Source organism: Sceloporus occidentalis, unplaced genomic scaffold (assembly GCF_023333645.1).
Source record: "Sceloporus occidentalis isolate IW3139 unplaced genomic scaffold, rSceOcc1.0.p SCAF_27, whole genome shotgun sequence".
NCBI lineage: Eukaryota > Metazoa > Chordata > Lepidosauria > Squamata > Phrynosomatidae > Sceloporus > Sceloporus occidentalis.
The window spans coordinates 9,435,992-9,457,637 of NW_028317007.1; the positions used below are offsets into that span (position 1 = coordinate 9,435,992).

At 41.3% G+C, this 21,646-nt stretch overlaps 1 protein-coding gene across 1 annotated transcript in view; it reads left to right on the forward strand.

The window, feature by feature from the left end:
- Positions 1-21,212, forward strand: part of LOC149299912 (ubiquitin-associated domain-containing protein 2-like) — a 71,491-nt gene extending 50,279 nt beyond the window's left edge. The window contains exons 7-9 of the mRNA XM_089485950.1: positions 11,134-11,379; positions 16,508-16,609; positions 21,105-21,212. Of these exons, the coding sequence (XP_089342076.1) occupies positions 11,134-11,379; positions 16,508-16,609; positions 21,105-21,212 (456 nt within the window). The remainder of the gene's footprint in view (positions 1-11,133; positions 11,380-16,507; positions 16,610-21,104) is intronic.
- The last annotated feature ends 434 nt before the right edge of the window (positions 21,213-21,646 follow it).

Sequence of the window (21,646 nt, forward strand, 5' to 3'; positions counted from 1 at the left end):
TTATAGTTTATTTCTATAGCCAGATAACAGACAAAAATAGATAAATAGTTAAGAATTAAAAATATCTTCCCAACAATACAGAAATGCATAATTTGGGAAGAATGCTTCCAGTGAGGCAAAAGGCTACTCAAACCACCCAAATTTAGGAATTAGCATGTAAAGGGACGTTATTGTCGATAGATGTTAAACATTTAATTAGCATATTTCTTTCTCATTTTATTTTAAAACATATTTAACCATTTCAGTTTTGAGGGCCAAGTTTGTGTAGTTAGTTTCCCAATATTTTTTAATGGGATACCAACAGCAATACACAATCTGGTTTAATGTATTGTGAATTTCCAACTGAAAATTATTTAAGATGCATACCTCTGTGAATTTCTTTGCAAATAAACGGTAGTTTTCCATTAAGTAGCCAGAGTACTAAGTGCAAGCAGAAAGTAATAACTCTCCCTCACACACCTGTTGCTATCCTGTAATCTTCTAATATTCAATATTTAAGGGAGGATTGGGTCTTCTGTGCGTCTCTCCAATATTCAAAGTTCCTTGTATTTATTTCCTTCATCGTATGTGTCTAGCAATGCCCATATCTAGTTATCGGTTCCCTGGCTCACACTGCTCAGTAGGTCTGACGGTCTGGAAAACAACCTATTCTGCTTCACTATTCAGTCTTAGCCACCCATTGTGATGGGAATGCTGTGCTGTCATATTTTGAGTGGAGGTTAATATACCATTTTAGAAAATATTAATGTTTGACACCAATGTGTATGTGGCATTTTACAACTAGGAATTTCACAATTTTGTTCTATCTTTAGTAAATTAGTATGGCTGTGTTGTCAGTGGCCCTCCCCATCTCCCAAATGTGCCCCTATAACCCCTTCTCAGGAACAGATAAAGGCATTACTAATTCCTTCAAATACAATGAGCAAAAATATGCTGCTGGACATACAGTATTTCCAATGGATACACACCTTCCCAATTATGTTGTAAGTTATAGGTCCCTATTCTAGCAATCCATTTTAGACCTTCAAAATATCCTATAGTTGACTCAAATCCCTTTGCCATTTTTCTAGAAGCAAGGCATGTTTCTGAATATGGGTATATAGCAGAATAAAGTACAAGGCACAAATCACCTGAAGGACATGTATCTTTATTACATCACCATTTCCTGATAGTCCTACCTTATGCAGAGTTTGAAATGACATGACCCTGTGGTTTCTAGTAATAAGTACCTTATGAGTTGCTTTCAGAATGTCAGAGTTTGAGGATAGATACACTATATGGACAAAAGTATTGGGATACCAATATTTCTTTTGTAAGAAAAAAATCCTGTGATTGAAAAGTAATATATATACGTTGATTGTGGTGTAGACAATGCTTTCAGTTTTAAATTGCAGTATAATCTACCCCCAGCATCAAGGTCAAGAAGAGCATTGGATAACATAGTTTTGTTAATTAAAATTGCAACTCCCCAGTTTCAAGGTGTTTGGTGCAGATTAACAACTGCCAAGCGGGTTTGTTACGCTGATATTTTTTCCATTTTATCTGGGTATTTAATCATTCTGCATGCTAAAATAAGAACTATAAGTGCTCTTTAGTGGAAACAGTATTAAAATTAGACCCTGGGGATACATGCCTCAACAGAGTAGGTAAAATAGCTTGTGGTTGAGGTCCATCTCAGAGAGCAGTACCTATCAGTGTGTTAAATGTACCACAAGCAGAAGTTGTTTTCTATGGTTAACCCAATTATCAACATATTTCTGATATTACTAACAACTTTAATAAAGAAACAGCATAACTCTTCCAAGAAAAGATGTGTCTGAAATGTCAGCCTGTCATACAGCCTACAGAAGGAGCTGAAGATGCAGGCAGTTTGCTAGAAGTTGGCTCCACAGCTGAGTAAAAAATAAATAAAGGATTATGCTTTGTATGAGATCCAGGAGACCTTGGTTCACTTTAATCTGTAGGAGATTATTTTACACCTGTATCTATGATCTCTTTTATACCCTTCATGACAACGGCTGTTAACATGTAGTGATCATGTTTAGCTGTAATTTTCTTCTCTCATTCACTGTACCCACAAAAGATATATGTATGTTGGGTTTTTCAGGATAAGAACGGCTTTTTTTTGGATACCATTATTTTGATTGTATCATGTAATTTACTATAAAAAGTATAAAATGTCTTTTTCTAACTCTTATTTGAATTTTTTTTTAACTCATCTACAAAAGCTAATTGAAATAAAACAATGGCATCAGGCCTTTTTATCAACAAAAAAACATGTCCATTCCATAAATTTATTAGAGACCTATATTAAGGTTATTTATAGATGGTACTTAGTTCCTGCTAGACTTAATAAAATGAATCATATAAATTCAGATGGATGTTGGCGCTGTTTTGCCCATATTGGCTCATTTGCGCATATATGGTGGGAATGTTCCCAACTATCAAATATTAGGAATAATATTTCGCAATTACTCGGTTGGCTTTTCCACTCCAAGGATCAATTAGATCCACAAATGTTCTTGTTTCACTTGGGTTTATAGAAATTTAAGTCAAATAAAAGGATTCTCATTATGCATATTTTTCTTGCTGCGAAGATTTGTATTGCCAGACAGTGGAGAAACGCTGGCATAATTAACTGGGAGATAGTTGTCAATTAGGGCTGCAACTAACGATTATTTTAATAATCGATTAGTTGGCCGATTATTTTTTCGATTAATCGGATAAAAAATGCAATTTTTTTAAATTTAAAATAATGTAATAAAAAACTTACAATTTACACTCATCTCTTTATTGCAATGGCCTCTCTCTATTCACCTTCTTATTTTACTGACATAATAATAAAAGCTACAAGAACCCAAACACAGTGTTTCTCAAACTAGGTTTAATAGTAAATGTTAACTATTTTTCATATTTAATAAAAACTGAGAAAAAAGCCTTGTTTATATTTTTTTATTAACCACCGTTATGCACATCTGACCCCCAGCTTGCCACTCTTCCCCCATATATACCTTATACCTCTTATATGCCAAAGATTCCACTGTGCCCCCTGATATGCCACTGTTCCCCCGATATGCCTTATACTCCTTATATGCCAGTGATATGCAACTGAGCCCCCTAATATACCTTTTATCCCCAGATATGTCTTATGCCCCCCTGATATGCCTAATATCGATATGCCTTATACCCCCTATATGCCTTATAACTTCCAATATGCCACTCGCCCCCATTTATGCCTTATACCTCCCTATATGCCACTGTGCACCCTGATATGCCACTCCGCCCCCCATAAATGCCCTGCACACCCCTGAAATTCATTATACTCCCTGATTCACCACTCTGCCTCCCCCAGATATGCCACTCTGAAATTTATTATACCCCCCATACACCACTCTACCTCCCCCTATACACCACTCTAACTCCCCCAGATATGCCATTCTGCCTCCCTGAAATTCATTACACCCCCATACACCACTCTGCAACCCTGAAATTCATTATACCGCCATACACCACTATAACTCACCCATACACCACTCTGCCTCCTCCCCCTCCCATACACCACTCTGCCTCTTTCCCCCCCTCCCATACACCACTCTGCCTCTTCCCCCCTCCCATACTCTACTCTGCCTCCTCCCCCTCCCATACACCACTCTGCCTCCTCCCCCTCCCATACACCACTCTGCCTCCTCCCCCTCCCATACTCCACTCTGCCTCCAACCCCCTCCCATACTCCACTCTGCCTCCAACCCCCTCCCATACTCCACTCTGCCTCCTCCCCCTCCCATACTCCACCCTGGCTCCCCTCCCATACACCACTCTGGCTCCTCCCCCTCCCATACACCACTCTGGCTCCTCCCCCTCTCATACTCCACTCTGGCTCCTCCCCCTCTCATACTCCACTCTGGCTCCTCCCCCTCCCATACACCACTCTGGCTCCTCCCCCTCCCATACTCCACTCTGCCTCCTCCCCCCCCCATACTCCACTCTGCCTCCTCCCCCTCCCATACACCACTCTGGCTCCTCCCCCTCCCATACTCCACTCGGCCTCCTCCCCCCTCCCATAATCCACTCTGCCTCCTCCCCCCTCCCATACTCCACTCTGCCTCCTGTCAGCAACGGACGTTCACAAGACACCAAGGAGCCGGGTAGAGAGGCAGAGTGGCGTATGGGAGGGGGAGGAGCCAGAGTGGTGTATGGGAGAGTGGCTCCCATACACCCCTCTGCCTCCTCCCCCCTCCCATACACCACTCTGCCTCTCTCCCGACTCCCTGGTGTTTTGTGAACCTCCGTTGCTGACAGGCACTTTCACTGCAGCTTCATAGAAGCCTCAGTGTAAGTGAAGGACAGTAACGGAGGCTGTCTGTGCGATGCAGACCCCCACCAGCTGACAGAGAGGATGATCCTCTGCAGGAGACCTCGATTCTCTGTCAGCCGGTGGGGGTCTGCACGATGCGCACAGACAGCCTCTGTCAGTGCCTGTCAGTAAGGGAGGTTCACAAAATACCAGAGAGTCGGGAGAGAGGCAGAGCAGTGTATGGGAGGGGGAGGAGTCAGAGGGGTGTATGGGAGGGGGGAGAGAGACGGAAGTGAGAGACCGGCCGACAGTGAGGGGAATCTAGGTCCCCTGCAGCGTTGCAGGGGATCTGGATTCTAGTGTTATAATCCGATCTCTGTTTGAGGTCGGATTATATAAGGAGAGGAGTTTTTCAGAGCATTTGCTCTGAAAAAAACCTCTTTGTATAATAGATAAAAATCGATTCGACTAATCGATAATGAAAATCGTTGACGATTTTCATTATCGATTATTATTGATTTTATCGATTAGTTGTTTCAGCCCTATTGTCAATCAAAGCCAATACCAGTATACAATGGAAAGAGGCTATTTCTTTAAACTTGATAAGATCGATAAGTTTGATAAAATCTGGCGACCCTGGAAGTTATCCCAGGAGGCTCGCGTTGGTGTCTCCGGTGTCCTGAGTTTAAAAATACTCAATGTTCTTTTTTTGCAAGTTATAGGTACATATATTTTTTTAACATTATGTGATACTGCCCCCATTTTCTATTTTGGGACATCTTTGAAGCCAGCCAATTCAATTTACCCCATCAAATCATAAATGTCTAAATATAAGACACCCCAGGGTATTTCAAAAGTTGGTATTTAAATGTTTCCATGCACTACTACTACTACCAGCTTTTGCCAAACTTTGTGGTAGTAATTATTTTTTACACATGTAACTCAGGTATGAATTTACAGCACTTGGTATGTGTCACTGTCAAACAACATCCCAAAATGTGTTCAGCAACTCCTGAGTACCACCAATGATTGGTTTTGGAGTAGTATGCCAGCTCCTGGTATATGTCACTGCCTTACACCCCAATATGCGTTTCATATGTTATGAGTACAGTGATACCACTCATGCATGTTTGTTTTTGTTTTCGTTTTGGGGGATAAAAGGTCACATTTGGGACATGCGCAATTCAATTTTTCAACTTGCAATTTTGACGTATAAAAAAATCTGCCCCTATGTCCTATTCAATTTACCACCATCAAACCATATATGTTTCAAAACTAGACACCCCAGGGTATTTCAAATAATGGTATTTTAACCCTTTTCATGTACTAATTTTACCACCAGCCTTTATAAAAATTTCTGGTGTTATTTTTTTGGTATAAATATACCGCTCCTGGTATATGTCACTGTCAAACACCCCAATATGTGTTCAACAAAATCTCATGAGTACTGTGATACTATCCATGCATATGTTGGGTCATTTATGGGGGTAAATGGCCACATTTTGGGTTTTTCCTTTTTGATGGGATTTCGACATCTGGTCAGTCTGTGCTCATGCCCTATTTGTGACATCTTTGAACCCAGTCAATTGTAACCACATCAAATACCACAAAACTAGACACCCCATGGGCATTTAAAATGCTGGTATTTTAACTTCCATGCAAGGGTTTTTGTGAAGATATAGAAGAGAATAATGACTAATAAACAAAGCGAGAATTCAGTGCAAGCCCAGGTTCTGACCAAACCTTAGGGTTGAGCAGCCCGTCCCATCACACAGGTGCCTCATTAATGGTATCCAGAGAAGGCATTACATTGCTTTTGAGTCTCATTTGGGTTAAAATGCAGCTCAGTCCCATTGATTTAGTTCCTTGGTAAGTGATATAGCCATAAAAAATTAGATAGGCTAAGCAATATATGGCCGTATAGTGTGAAGGAATCCCCAATTTTTATGCGTTAGATGGATGTTTTTTGGATGGTATTCACTGGTTACGCACTGTGTTTTGTATACTTAGTGGTCATTATTATTCTAGCAGCATCCTGGGAATCTTTATGCCTTTTATGCTTTTTAGGTTGTGCGCTCCTCTAATTTTGTATATCTTTAACATGTTATCTATATAAAAAAAATCCCTAATGTGGAGACTATGAGGTGGACAGAGTCACCTTAAGCTAACTTTGACCATAGAAGATTTTGAGGAAGTCTTACATCGAGGAAAAAGGTAACTATTGTGGTGTAGGTAACCTTCAGTGGTGTACTTTAATGCATTTTTCTGCTTCAAATGCATAGTGGATTTCATCAGAAAAAACCCATGAATTTGCCCTCTTTCCCTATTCCCTCCTTTAGGTCACAGAATATGTTCAGATGGGCTGTTCCGCCTCCTTCCTCTTTTTTCCTTTGCTTTATTACCCTGCTTCATTACCTTGCTTTTTCACTCCATGTTACATGGGCGTGTGTGATGTTCTGTGAAATGTATCATATTACTCTTCTCAGTGATAGTTGATCAATTTATTAATATTATTAAACACAGTGCTGTCATTTCAAAATTCTGAAGTACAAGAAAACTGTATGTAGGTGGTGGGTTTCTGTATATTTATCATAGTTTCAGTTCTCTTTGCACAACAAAAAAGACAGTTTGTTGTAAAATTTCCCAACTTCTTGATTTGAGTTATTATTACAAAAAATGTACTACAGATGTTTTATGAGGCAGGCCTTTAAAAGTTAGTTATCTTATCTTTTATTTTAGGCACACTCATAAATGTGGGGTTGTCTTGGTGGAGAGTACAAATTGTATTCAGTAGAAAGGATAATCATACAAAACAGCAACAGAAGGCAGAACAACCAGGTCTGTATTAAATAATAATAATTCTAAATTTAATAAAATATAGGTTAATTAAAATGAATGAAACATCAGTATAATTAGAATAGCCAGTTACAAATATAGAAAACTTAATGATAAACAACACATTTGTATTATCAAACAGATCAACACTGGGAATATGCAGTGTTATGACAATTAAATCTATACACTAAACACACATATAGAAGATATAGAGATGTATTACTAAAATGTGAGAGAGAATCAGTATTAATGTAACATGCCTTTCCTCTCCAATATAATGATTGATAGGGCCTTTTCAGTTAATGACTTTAATTTATCCATCTACCTTAACCATAAAACAAGCCTAGACCCAGATTGTAGCTGTCTGGGCTTATGCTCCAGGAGGCTAGGACTAGCTTCTGGAAGCCAGATGATAGAAGTTTGGATACAGTCAGGTAACAGACTTTTGTTTCTGCTATCCTCACCAACAGATTGCAATAGAATAGGATACAGGGAAGACGAGGTGATTGAAATTAGCAACTTTGCTTTGGGACCAGCCTTGCTCCCATGTTGCTGAGCATAGCCACTAGTTACAAGCACTGATCTCAGGTTAAGAATTACAAGAAGACTCTTGTAATAAAATAATCTTTTATAAAAGATTTCCTTCACATATTAGTCTAGACAATAGATGTAAGGGTGCTTTGGACAGATATCTGTGAAAATAAGAAAACAAAATTAGATGACCCATGAGTTGTCTATTTTTTTCTCTCATTTATATCTCAAAGCATATAACAGCTTCCCAGTGCCAAGCTTGTCCCAAAAATCAGCTTCCTAATGCGAACCTTGTTCCAAAAAACACCTTCCCAGTGCCAACCTTGTCCCACTAAACAGCTTCCCAGTGGCAGCTGGTTTCGCGATCTGCTGCTGCGCCAGCACCACCCACGAAGATTATTGAGACAGCAGCCAAAATCATTTTTAATGCAAATGGTCTCCTGGATTGAGGCTGCCCAGGACAAGAGACATAAAGTCTTGCACCATCTGGGACATGTGGTCACGCTATGAGGAGCATAGATATGTTCTCCCATGGTTTGCTGTCTTCTGCATGCAAACAAGTCTCCCTTCTGCTACATAAAGGCTACTGAAGGCATGATGTCATGAAGGGTGTGGGATGCAAATTATAATTGTTTTATCTTGGAAACTAGATAATTTAAAGGTGAACCCTTATTGCTCTTTTTGAGCTTTCATTTACTAAATACCCACTTACTGAGCCTGTTCTTGCAGTTTTTTGTTGTGCAAGATTACATACCCCCAACATTTTAGGTGTCCATACCAGGGAACCTGTATTGAGGGTGGGGCAAGAGGCAGAGGGGACAGTGGCTGTAGACACAGGGCAGGATATTTAACTACCCTTGGCCAGTCAGAGGAGATCAGAAGATCTTCTAAACATTATAAATCATATTCCACTGGCCATGTGAAAGCCTGCCATGTTTGCACCTTCAATTGAAAGTTACATTATAAGGCTGCTTTGAGCATGCATTACAATATAATGTGTGCTGGGGTCCCTCATTTCGTCCCTGGTCCTAGACATTGGTTTGCTTTCAATGATTGCACATTGTAATGTGACTGCTGTACTGCTGCAGTAATAAACTACATATGAAGTTAATGGCTTGTCAATCAGAATGATAAAATCCAAAAACAGAGGAAGAACTGTTGTTGGTACTGCAGTTAACACATGATTACACATACATCCAGGCCTCAAGAATAGGTAGTTTAACCACTAGCAGGAATCATTGTACTAAACCACTGGGTAAATGGGTACACAATAGTAGTAGGTAAGATTTATACAATGATTAAGACAAAGTTGAAAGAGATTAAATTAAAAGAGAAAGTGAGAAATCTCAGTTCTGCTTTGCATGATAGTATTACAAGCGTACTTTGCTTTCCACATCTCCAATTTCTCTACCATCACGAACAATGTACCTTTTTTGTTCAGAAATTTCTCGTTGCCGTGCCAGATGTCAACCTAGATCTAGCCAAGGATATTGTTTAACTTGTGGTCCTTTTTTTCTATATTTTTTTTTCTTATTAATCCTCAAATCACTTCTTGTGGTGTAACAATACAAGGGAACTGATCTCATTATAAATGTCATTGGTTAGGTAAGTGGTCGTTTTAAGCATAATTGTTGATTGTTTTACACTGAACCTGTATGATTGAAGCAGGGGTATTCCAGCTACTTGTTTTCTCTCATTTTCCCTTATATTTAACTTCATTTCCATTCCTTGACCTCATTTTTTTCTTTCACAGCACTATATCCCTCTTTATTACCTATGTTGTGTACCGAAATCTGATTTCTTACTGTATCAACAAACTATAACTATGTCCTTATAATTAGTTATATCCCTGTATATTCTTCTTTGATTGATTAAATAAAAAAAAAACATATTTAGCTATTGAATTTGATAGCACAACCTCTGTGGGAAGCAAATTCCACATTTTTATTGTCCTTACCGAAAGGAACCCTTTCCGCTGCTTTAAGTTAAAATCTCTTTGACATGGCTGATTAGATGGCATCTTGTTCTTTGTTCAGTTCTATTAATGAACAGGTTAACAGAGAGCAACATCATATCCCCTCTAAGCCACTTTGTTTCTAAGGCTTATCCAGCCTTTCTTCATAACTTAAGCACTTTCATTCCTTTTATTAATTTTGTAACCCACCTCTGCACTTTTTTTAAGCTCCAAAATGACCTTTTTAAGAACAGCTGCCCAGACTTACGCTGCATATTTAAAACTTACCATTTACTTATACAGAGGCAAACCCAATTTTATACATAACAATAGGTCACTGGCCCATTCAGCAGCTGCCTGACATTGATCACTGCTGCTATGTTTACTGTCTACAGTTATTCCCTAACACAACCCTATTAAATCTCACTTGCCATGTGGCTGCCCAGTGCTCCAATTTGACCAAGTCCCTTTTGCAGGAAAGTAACATTTAGTTTAAGTTATATTACTTTACCTAACTTTGTGTCATCTGCAAACATTGATATGTGGCTTTAAATACAACTGCAAGTTCATGAATAAAGAGTGGTGTTAGGCCTTGTAATGTATTTTATTTATGTCAGGTTGAATATATTCCACTTATCTTCTGTGTTTCTTGAAAACTACATATCCGAGGGATGTCCTAAACCTGTTGAAGTTGACCTCCCTAAAGTTCGGTGTTTTTGTGGAGCCTCTACTAGTTTTCTTTTGTGAACTGATCTCCAGTGGTCACTGTTCCCCAAATGCTGGCTGACTTGAATGTTTAAAAGGAAGCTCTGCATTGAGTCATAACCAGAACCAGGCAGGTATCCTTTCTAGTTGGTGTCAACACTAACAGGGACATGAAGCACTCTTTCAATGGGTTCAAAAACCTGATACCTTTGCTGAACTATTTGTTCCAATATTCCAGTCAATATCTGGGTGATTAAATCTCATGATTAAAACGTGAACCAAATTTGTGTTTTTTTCAGTTTGCAATAAAAGCTGATCTTTGCACTCCATAGTCCAGTTAATGTATTGCATCGCTTTGTATGTGTGCACATTTCTACCCATAAGGTTTTTCACATTATCACTAGTACCTGCTTATACTACTTCTTTAATACTAGCCCATGTAGTTTAGCTACTTTTTCTACGCTGATCCCACCAGTTTTCCAAAGCTAAGCGCTGCCATGCATTTTATAGTTTATTCTATATCAACCCCCACATCCTAGTTTAAAATCTCCTCTTTCTTCTCCCCAGTACCACAGCCATTGGGGTACAGCCCATCCCTGCTATAAAGTCTGTAGCGGACTGCAGAGTCTGCCTAGTGGAGCGCATGGTACATGTAGTATTTCAGAAATACTCCCACAAGCCAACCAGACCAAACTATTAATTAGATAAATAGACATTTACATTTTGGCTCTTGGGATCATCAACAGCATAACGCTCTCTAATAGGTGCCTGAATAGACATTAACAAATAACTTTTCTTTTTATTACTCCCTCAGGTCTCAGGACTGTGCTATAACTGGGATGTGCTAAATATTCGCCAGATTCTTTGTGTCCCCAACTGGCTTGCAAATCTGTTCTCCCAGATGCTTGAACCGATATTCTCATCTGAAGAGCCTGTCAATGAGACTCCTGTTGGGATGGGTGCAACAGTAGATATCCAAAGACAGCAACGAATTGAGTTGCTTGATCAGCAGATCATGTTCTCTCAAATTGCCCAACTAGGAAGGAGACCACAACAACAGGTACAGTACCATTGAGCATTACTTCCTGTTTGATGCATCTGATGTACAACTGCTAAATAAAGCATAAAGTGAATTAAACTCACAAAATTTGGTTTGAAATAGAAAAAAAAATTTGAAAAAGCATTGCGAGTATCAGTAAAATCACCACTATACATTCAAAATTTGCATAGAAAGCAGGTGTTGGGAGCTGCACCCTGTCATTTTCATAGATTTTACAAGTGATTTTGCAGGAAGCCGTGTACAACTTTCCTGCCTCAGAAAAACCACATTGAGTTCCTGTTTAAAAATACATGCTTAGCCATTCTTGCTGTGCATTTTTGTGCCAAGTGGTTTTTCAAGCGGGTTGGTTATGTGCCCTAATGTGAAACTCAATACAATTTAGTGAATAGAAAAACTTTTCACCAGGGGCGTACCTAGAGTATTTGGCACCCAGTGTGGATCCTGTATGTGGTATCCCCACACTTTAAAATGTAAAGACACCCACCAAAAATTATTTCACAAATTTGTAACTAGAAAAAACTAGAAATCTGCAAAAAAATTTACTTATAAATACATTTAATAAGTTTAAATAAATAACATTTACTGAACAGATATGGTACAGCATAACCCCCATCAGTATATACTAAGCCAGACATTGACATGGTAGGCCTCTGCCCCTGATGCAGCCTGCCTGTGCCACTTCTTTCCCCTGAAACAGGCAGCCTGCCTGTGCCACCTCTGCCCCCTGAAACAGCCTGCCTGGGCTCTGCCTGCCCCCTGAAGCAGCCTGCCTGGGCTCTGCCTGCCCCCTGAAGCAGCCTGCCTGGGCTCTGTCTGCCCCTGAAGCAGCCTGCCTGGACTCTGTCTGCCCCCTGAAGCAGCCTGCCTGGGCTCTCTCTGCCCCCTGAAGCAGCCTGCCTGGGCTCTCTCTGCCCCCTGAAGCAGCCTGCCTGGGCTCTCTCTGCCCCCTGAAGCAGCCTGCCTGGGCTTTCTCTGCCCCCTGAAGCAGCCTGCCTGGGCTTTCTCTGCCCCCTGAAACAGCCTGCCTGGGCTCTCTCTCTGCCCCCTGAAAAAAAGTCTGCCTGGGTTCTCTGCCCCCTGAAACAACCTACCTGGGCTCTGTCTGCCCCCTGAAGCAGCCTGCCTGGGCTTTCTCTGCCCCCTGAAGCAGCCTGCCTGGGCTTTCTCTGCCCCCTGAAGCAGCCTGCCTGGGCTTTCTCTGCCCCCTGAAGCAGCCGGCATGGGCTTTCTCTGCCCCCTGAAGCAGCCTGCCTGGGCTTTCTCTGCCCCCTGAAGCAGCCTGCCTGGGCCTTCTCTGCCCCCTGAAAAAAGCCTGCCTGGGCCTTCTCTGCCCCCTGAAAAAAGCCTGCCTGGGCTCTGTCTTCCCCCTGAAAAAAGCCTGCCTGGGCTCTGTCTTCCCCCTGAAACAGCCTTCCTGGGCTCTGTCTTCCCCCTGAAGCAGCCTGCCTGGGCTTTCTCTGCCCCCTGAAGCAGCCTGCCTGGGCTTTCTCTGCCCCCTGAAGCAGCCTGCCTGGGGTTTCTCTGCCCCCTGAAGCAGCCTGCCTGGGCTCTGTCTGCCCCCTGAAGCAGCCTGCCTGGGCTCTGTCTGCCCCCTGAAGCAGCCTGCCTGGGCTCTGTCTGCCCCCTGAAGCAGCCTGCCTGGGCTCTGTCTGCCCCCTGAAGCAGCCTGCCTGGGCTTTCTCTGCCCCCTGAAGCAGCCTGCCTGGGCTTTCTCTGCCCCCTGAAGCAGCCTGCCTGGGCTTTCTCTGCCCCCTGAAGCAGCCTGCCTGGGGTTTCTCTGCCCCCTGAAACAGCCTGCCTGGGCTCTGTCTGCCCCCTGAAGCAGCCTGCCTGGGCTCTGTCTGCCCCCTGAAGCAGCCTGCCTGGGCTCTGTCTGCCCCCTGAAGAAGCCTGCCTGGACTTTCTCTGCCCCCTGAAAAAAGCCTGCCTGGGCTCTGTCTGCCCCCTGAAACAGCCTGCCTGGGCTCTGTCTGCCCCCTGAAACAGCCTGCCTGGGCTCTCTCTGCCCCCTGAAGCAGCCTGCCTGGGCATTCTCTGCCCCCTGAAGCAGCCTGCCTGGGCTCTCTCTGCCCCCTGAAACAGCCTGCCTGGGCTTTCTCTGCCCCCTGAAGCAGCCTGCCTGGGCTCTCTCTCTCTGCCCCCTGAAGCAGCCTGCCTGGGCTCTCTCTCTCTGCCCCCTGAAGCAGCCTGCCTGGGCTCTCTCTGCCCCCTGAAACAGCCTGCCTGGGCTTTCTCTGCCCCCTGAAACAGCCTGCCTGGGCTCTCTCTCTGCCCCCTGAAAAAAGCCTGCCTGGGCTCTCTGCCCCCTGAAACAGCCTGCCTGGGCTCTGTCTGCCCCCCTGAAACAGCCTGCCTGGGCTCTGTCTGCCCCCTGAAGCAGCCTGCCTGGGCTCTCTCTGCCCCCTGAAGCAGCCTGCCTGGGCTTTCTCTGCCCCCTGAAGCAGCCTGCCTGGGCTTTCTCTGCCCCCTGAAGCAGCCTGCCTGGGCTTTCTCTGCCCCTGAAGCAGCCTGCCTGGGCCATCTCTGCTCCTAAACACTTTTAACATTCACTCGCTATCAATCATTCATTGACCATCCCGCACCTATTACATTACCTGCAGATTTCACTGGTCCGGGGGCCGACCGAGAAGCACTGGGGCCGCACAGATGTCTAGGTGGCCCAACGACCGCCTAATGCAGGCTCACAGCTTACAGCTGTGGCTCCCGCGCAATGTGTGAAGAAACTCTTTTCACACCCAGGGGAAGCAGGTGGTTGGTGGCATCCCCCTGATGAGTGGCACCTGGGGTGGACCGCACCTCTCCCTTAGGTATGCTACTGCTTATCACTTACCGTATGTTAGCCTTTCGTCAGTAAGTGCACAGTGTCTCTAACCTAACCGCAAATCATTCTGGAAATATGTGACCGTTATACTGTCTTACTGCAGGTTTTCATTATATCACTGAAACACAGTTGAATGAATCCTTGTGGGAAAGTTTATTCAAATAGATATTTAGCTGAGATTTGTGCGACTTTTATGTGCCAAAAGGGGAAACACAGTGCTCTGCTTATGTAGAACAATTATGTCTCGGTAGCTTAACGCTTTTATAGAGTGAACATTGTAAATGGTTGATAGTCAGTGCTAAACAATGTCTTCGTGCTCCCTTTTAGTGCACCTTTTGAAAGGAGCACTGGAGTCCCTTCTCTTTGTGAAACACGGAATAGCAGAATTGGCCCAAGCTCTTTACGTGATTTGGCACGCTGGCCTGTATAGTCAAAAAAACTTGCGGGTGTGGGTGGTTTTTCGGGTGTTGCGGGCGGTCAGACAATATACCTGTGGGTCCCAGTTATCCCACGCACTCCCTCAAGGCTGTCTTCGCGTTGCTTGCACACAGGGTCTCTCTCTCAGCCAAGCTTTAGCTGTCAGGCAAATGGCTTCACTTTTGACTCTAGAGTACTTTGGTACGGAGAGGAGTTCATGGTCGACTAAATAACTGCAAGGTTTTTAGGTCCTGTGGCTGCAAAACAAGCCCAAATCATCACCCCTCCACCACTGTGTTTGACAGTGGGTATGAGATGTACTGTCATGAACTTTAACATGCTAACAGATCCTGTAGATTCTGAGATGTAACTCTTGATTCTTTTGCAATTTGTAATAAGTTATGTGTTTTTTGTTCATCTGAGGTTGTATTTACCAAATTTTTAGACATGTTAAGGAACAGATAATTATTCTGTTAAAACCATAGAATTCAAAGAGGGTGTACTTTCTTTTTCACTCTACTGTATGCTCAGGCTCATTAGGGTAGGCCATTGCTTTCGGCTGAGCCAAAATGAGTACCACATAGGCCTGCATGCTTAGAAAATTTACTTATTTCTATATCTGTTTATACTTCAGAGCCCACTACAAAATTTTGTTAAAGGGTAAGGTGACTCTGAGCTGCCTCGTCTAGCTTTCCTCACCCTACTGCTGAGGTCAAGGTGGCACATTTTAAATAAAAAAAGATAAAACATTGTAAAGTGTTAAGGAGCTAGGCAGATATATGCACGTGCCAAAATGTTTTTCATAGCAGCCATGAAACAGGCATACCTGAAGCCTCCAATTTAAATTAGACAGGCACCATTTAAAGACTTGTGATTCCTGGCATTTCACAAGTTTTTTTATATTGGGTTACATAGTGTTTCAGTATAGCACAATACTGGGTACCATTAGAAGCGGGTGAACTGGCATGACCCGAGCAAAACCCGGGTACAAACCCCAAACTGACTCATATTTTGTATACACAGATCTCAGCAAGGGTGCCTTAATGACCCGGCATCCTGGTGTTTAAGCTGTTATGACTCATCTTCTGCTCATGCTACTGGCTTCCAAACCTACACATCCCTCTCCCGGGCATATCAATAATTTTTTTGAAGTTTGGCATTTTCAGATGTTGGCCTTATGTTTTAGTTTAAAATCTGTTTTACAGCACAGTTTGGTCCTCTCTGATCTGAGCGCCACATATGTCTCCGATCTGAGCGCCACGTATGTCTCCGATATGTGCATGTGCACATATACATACTTGCCGATTAATGCGGGAAACACTTGGCAGTTATCCATTGATAACTAATAATTAAAGTTTCTGTTTGTAAAAGACTTTTAGTCCTGGAAAGTCTAGGTTCCACAATCCCACAAGTTTTGAATCTGTTCACAACTGTTTCTTTGTTTAGAACTGTGTTTGTGGCCTGCTACCACGCACACTCGCAGGTTTTTTCTTCTGTCTAAAAAATAAAATGAGGAAGTCATGATCTTTTAGACATCACATTATACTTTAAAATACACAATTTCCCTAAGACACTTCCTCTTATAGGCTTCCATAGTATCACTGTCAGTGGTTTGATGTCATAAGACATACACGTCTTCCAGTGCAGGTTGTGTAATTGTTTTCATGAGAATAAATGAAAATGAGAATGCTTATATATTGTTTACAACACTTGATTATTACACTGCATGGAAAAGTATAATTGCTTGTGTGTTATTAGTTGAAGCAGATTGTGTTTTTCTATTGTGACTTAGTTGAAGATCAGATAAAATGTAGTGACCAACAAATGCAAAAATCCAGGTAATTCCAAAAATATATTTTATATGAATAACCAGTTTTTTTGTGCATTTAGGGTAGAGCGGTAACTTGGAATAACTTCTTTCAACCGTGGCGTAATCGGCATGCTGCAAACCACGCAGAGCCACAAGCTCCTCCTCCACCTTCTGAACAACAGGTAAGAGAAATCAGAACAGTCTAAAGGTTTGTACAGTATTGCAATTTAACATTAACAAAACACTGCTTTTATCTAGTCTCGTCCCAAAAGGTTCCATTACATGCAGATCTAGAGGCTGCTATTGTTGTAATTCTTGTGATGTTGTGGGGGACTTATTTATGGCAATGCTAATGAAGTTAGTTCCTCCACAGACTTTTCATTAGTCTAAAAATTGCCCATTCTATTGTTTCCCACAGGCAGGATAATAAGAGGTCAGGGTGTTTTGTCTAGTATTCACAGATGCCTGAAACCATATTATACAAAAAAACTGCAACAGTATAAAAAATATATACACAGCAGTTAAGGACACCAGTTACATAATTACATAGTTATATAGGCTGAAAAAAAGACATGCATCCATCAAGTTCAGTTCTAATTTAAAAAATGTTCCTCAACTACACAATGTGCTTCTCTTTCATTTGGGTGATAATAACCCTGAAATAACAGTAATAGTAGCAATTAATAATAAATAGATACCAATGGAAATGAACACTTGAGCAGCTTTGTCTGTAATGTTTCTGATTTTCATCCCATTTAAACCAACAAATGTAAAACTGTAAATTTACACTTATTTGACACATTGAAAGCTACATTGCAGTTACAACATATGTATTTTGCTAATGAATGTCCACTTCTTTATGAAAGGGGTAGGCTAAGGGTGATAGGGATGCTTTTGTTGCCAAAGATACATTATTGGAAATGAGCCAAACACACATTACCAGTTGATGGTGAAACATACAGCAAAGATTTCAGCAATGTATTCACAGAAATTCTAGCATAAGTAGACATGCATGCTTACTATTATTTTATTATTACCTTTTATTTGTTAAGCACCTACAAATGATGAAGCACTATACAATTTAATTGGGACCGTTAACACAGACATAACAAATATACTTTAATACATACAGACACATTAGCAGTTGAGAACCCTGCCCGATCTGATCAACATGAAGTGTCCAGTGGACACCCCCGCCAACTGTACAACTCATAGGTTACATGGGATAAGCCACACCCACGTTACCTGGACAATGGGGGCATTCCTAGCTCCTTTAGGCTTTAAAGCCCAGGCAGTTCCTTGGTTCTATGCTGAGTTATTCTGCTGCATTATACACAGAGAAGGACCACTATAACCTTTGTTCCCCGCTCCTGTTTCCTTCCCCATATCATCGTACTCCCTGGCTTTTTAAACTTGGCTTGGTTTGACCCTGAAACTCCGCTGCATTCCCTGAACATGGATTGAACTGACAACAATGGTTTTTACACTCTTATCCGTTACCACGTTCTGGATTTTATTATTTATCTGGTTCTCTGCTATTGGGTTCCAGTTGTGCTATAGGAGCTCCTGCTCCCTTCCTGTTACAAAATAAGATAAGTTTTGTTTTTTGTTTTTTATTTAAAACATTTTTTTTTTTTTTTATGCAAAGGCACGATTGACAAATATTACAGTGACAAATGGTGAGAACGAAAGTAGAAATAACAGGAATACAGTCCGCACACACGGATGGAGTGAAAGGATACACAGACAATCCCAATAACAATGACCATAGGAAATGCAGTAAGGCAGACCGTACAAAACAGTAGGCACCCTCATACATAATAAAAAAAAAACAGCATACAATGTAAGTGATGCATATGAAGCACCAATAAAAGGTCAAACCAGGGCAACATAGTGCCTGAAATGAACACATAAACAAAAACGGCTAACGACCGTGAAATCTGGGAACGGTCAGTAGTACACATCAAAGCCCTCATACATAAGAAACGGAACTACCTGACATAATGGTAAGAGGAATGACACATTGATTAGGCTTAAGATATACATGGGAAGAACAGAGATCGAGAACGAGATTGGGCACGACTCCCGCACACAAAACACAAAAGAAAAATTGTGAAGCCAAAAAAAAAAAAAAAAAAAAAGGAAAAACACAACAAATGACCAATAAAAAGGCAAAAATCAACCCTCCCAAAACGCGTCAGTACTTAGCTCGGGTCAAGGAGCCCAGATTTTGTCATAGAGAGGCATTAATTGGCCATTGCGGTAGGAAAGTTTTTCCAAAATGTGTATGCGTTCCAAATGGTAACGAATAGAAGGCAAGCGGGGAACCTCCGTTGATTTCCAATGGCAAGCAATTTAACAGCCAGAAAAAAGTGTATAATTAGTTTTCTAGTAGGAGCAGGTAAGCCCCCTTTTCTAACCTAAGTTTTTAGGTTAGAAAAGGGGGCGGGTTATGGCTGTTGGAGGCCGGAGGGGATCAAAATTAAGGAATGTACTTTCCTAAGGTAAACAATCTTTGGACATAAAAGAATCAATGTCCCCAAAATGGTTTGAAGAAGGCTTGGGATGTTTCAGGAAAGCTATAATAACTTATGGCTACAGCCAAATGTAACACTGTGGTTCTGTAAGGTCAGATCTATTAATTTTGCACTAATGGCTAGTGTCAAAAATGAATTAGACTACTTAGTAATCAAAAAGCTCATCATACATGGAGAATGCCATGAATGGATTTCCCCAATAGTCTCAAAAGAAGAACAGGGAGATTACCTACAGGTTTAATGAAGGTTTAATGGCCCTGTGCCTTCCCTGGTAACCCATACACACCTACACACGTATTTACACAAATTTACACACTCACGTACTTGCACTAACACGCACTCTCATACACATATTTACTCACGCTGACACACACTCCTTCATACACACACTTTCATGCTCAAACACATTAATACTCACACACACCTTTACACATACACATTCATGCTGACAATCGCTCACTTTCACACAAACATTCATGCCAACACACACTTATATATATACTCTCACTTTAACATACATACATTCTCCCTCAACTCCTTACCTAAACCACAGCTGTGGAAGAATTCACGCCTTTATCGACCATGCTGCGTTCTCCTGGGCCTGTCCAAGATTCTTCACAAAGGGCCGGTACAACCTAGACCTGCCCTTTGTCAAGGTCTTTGGACCAGGCTAGGGTGATCGCCCCCCTAGGCCTGCCTGCCCCTGGCTGCCTGGATAACTGGTGTGTCCCTTAAAGGCATTACTGTTAAGTGCTTTACTGTTTTCTTTGGCTAATATACAACATAGTAAATAATTGACCAGATTGCATAGCATTTTTCATGTTGTACAGAACTTTCTGTAACTAATATCATTTTTGTGAATGTAGAATACCATACTTTGTGGGGAAAATGTTTTAAAGAGTTATTGTCTAAAATGTAGTACTAGCTTGATCAACTTGCACAATTCGTAAACTTTCACTTGTGGTTAAAGTTTATTAAAAAAAAAAAAAGTGCTTCTTGAACTAAATGATAATAGACTGTTTTAACCACAGCCTACCGTATCATGCAGGGTCTGGCACAAAAAGGATGTGTTTATCATTAACTACCTGGTCCATGAATTATATATATATATATATATATATATATATATATATATATATATATATATATATATATATATTATACACTAAATGCACAACAGTATTAGGACACCTGACCATTATACCAACTTCTATGACATTGCATTCTGAAAACATAGACTTTAATGTGGTCCCCCCAGCTTCCACTCTTCTGGAAAGGCTTTCCAGATTTTGGAGCATTTCTGAGAAAACTGTTGTCCACTCATCCAGTAGAGCATTTGTGAGGTCATGAACTGATGTTGGGTGAGAAGGCCTGGCTACCAAACTATGTTCCAGTTCATCCCAAATGTGTTTGATAGGGTTGAGTTCAGGGCTAAAGTTCTTCCACACCAAACTCATGCAACCATGTCTTTATGGACCTTGCTTTGTGGACTAGGGCACAGTCATGCTAGAATAGAAAAGGGCCTTCCCCAAACTGTTCCCACAAAGTTGGAAACATAGCATTGTTCAAATGAAGACTGAAACATCTGTCTGGGGTTGTTTTCTCATGCAGGGGCCTCCCATTGAGTTTGGGCCTCCCATTTGAGTTTGGGACTATAGTTTAGATGTTTGACTAACCCTGTTTTGTACAGAATCCTGATTTTTTTATATCACACACCGTATAACGCAGTGAGATAACCATATTACTGGTAGCTAAAATTGGATGGTATTTATATTGTGTGAGACTATATGTTTTACTAGAAGAGATCATGTTTAATAGATGTGTCCTTATTTTGCTGATCTAGTACAACTATTAACTATTTATTGCACCTGGGACTATAGTACATTATTCCTCTCCTTAGCAACAATTATTTGGGGAGGATGCATCTCAATTTGAACCTCTCATTTTCTAAGAATGATGTAAAAATTTCTTCTGCAAGTTCCATGCAGTAGAATGCATTGTCAATGGAAAAGGGACTCCCTACATGCATTAAAAATAAAAATACAGTTGTGGGGACTAGATTGTTCCAATTGTGCAAAAAACGTTGCTCCGTGATAACTGTGATATTGTGGTTATATTGTGCTGTTGTCTACTCTTTCAGGTCACACAGCTAATGGAAATGGGCTTCTCAAGATCAGACGTCCTGACTGCTTTGAGGGCTTCAAATAACGACATAAATGTTGCTACAAATTATTTACTGCAACGGTGACATCCAGGGAAGACATATGCACTATTTTATGTGATTTATTGATTGTATCCAAAGATAATTTTATACTTAAAACACTAATAATAATAATCATATCTTTGATAGTGGCTTATATTTCCGGATCGTTATCTTCCATCTTACATTGACATAATAAACAAAGATTGTGGTGCTGTGCAAGTTCTTCATGACATGTCTTTAAGTGCACTGGTGTAATCTTCTTTATACTTGTCCTAATCATATTGCCAAGACTATGTATTCCATAGGCTTTGTGTGGGAGTGGTCTGTAATTTTTACCTCCTTATGACTTTGCTATGATAAGGACAATATTAAGACACTTATAAATATTATAATATTTAAATATAATAGCTAATGCACAGGAATAAATTTTTTATCTGAAAATTATAGAAAATCAAATGTCAGACCAGCGCCTTATCGGT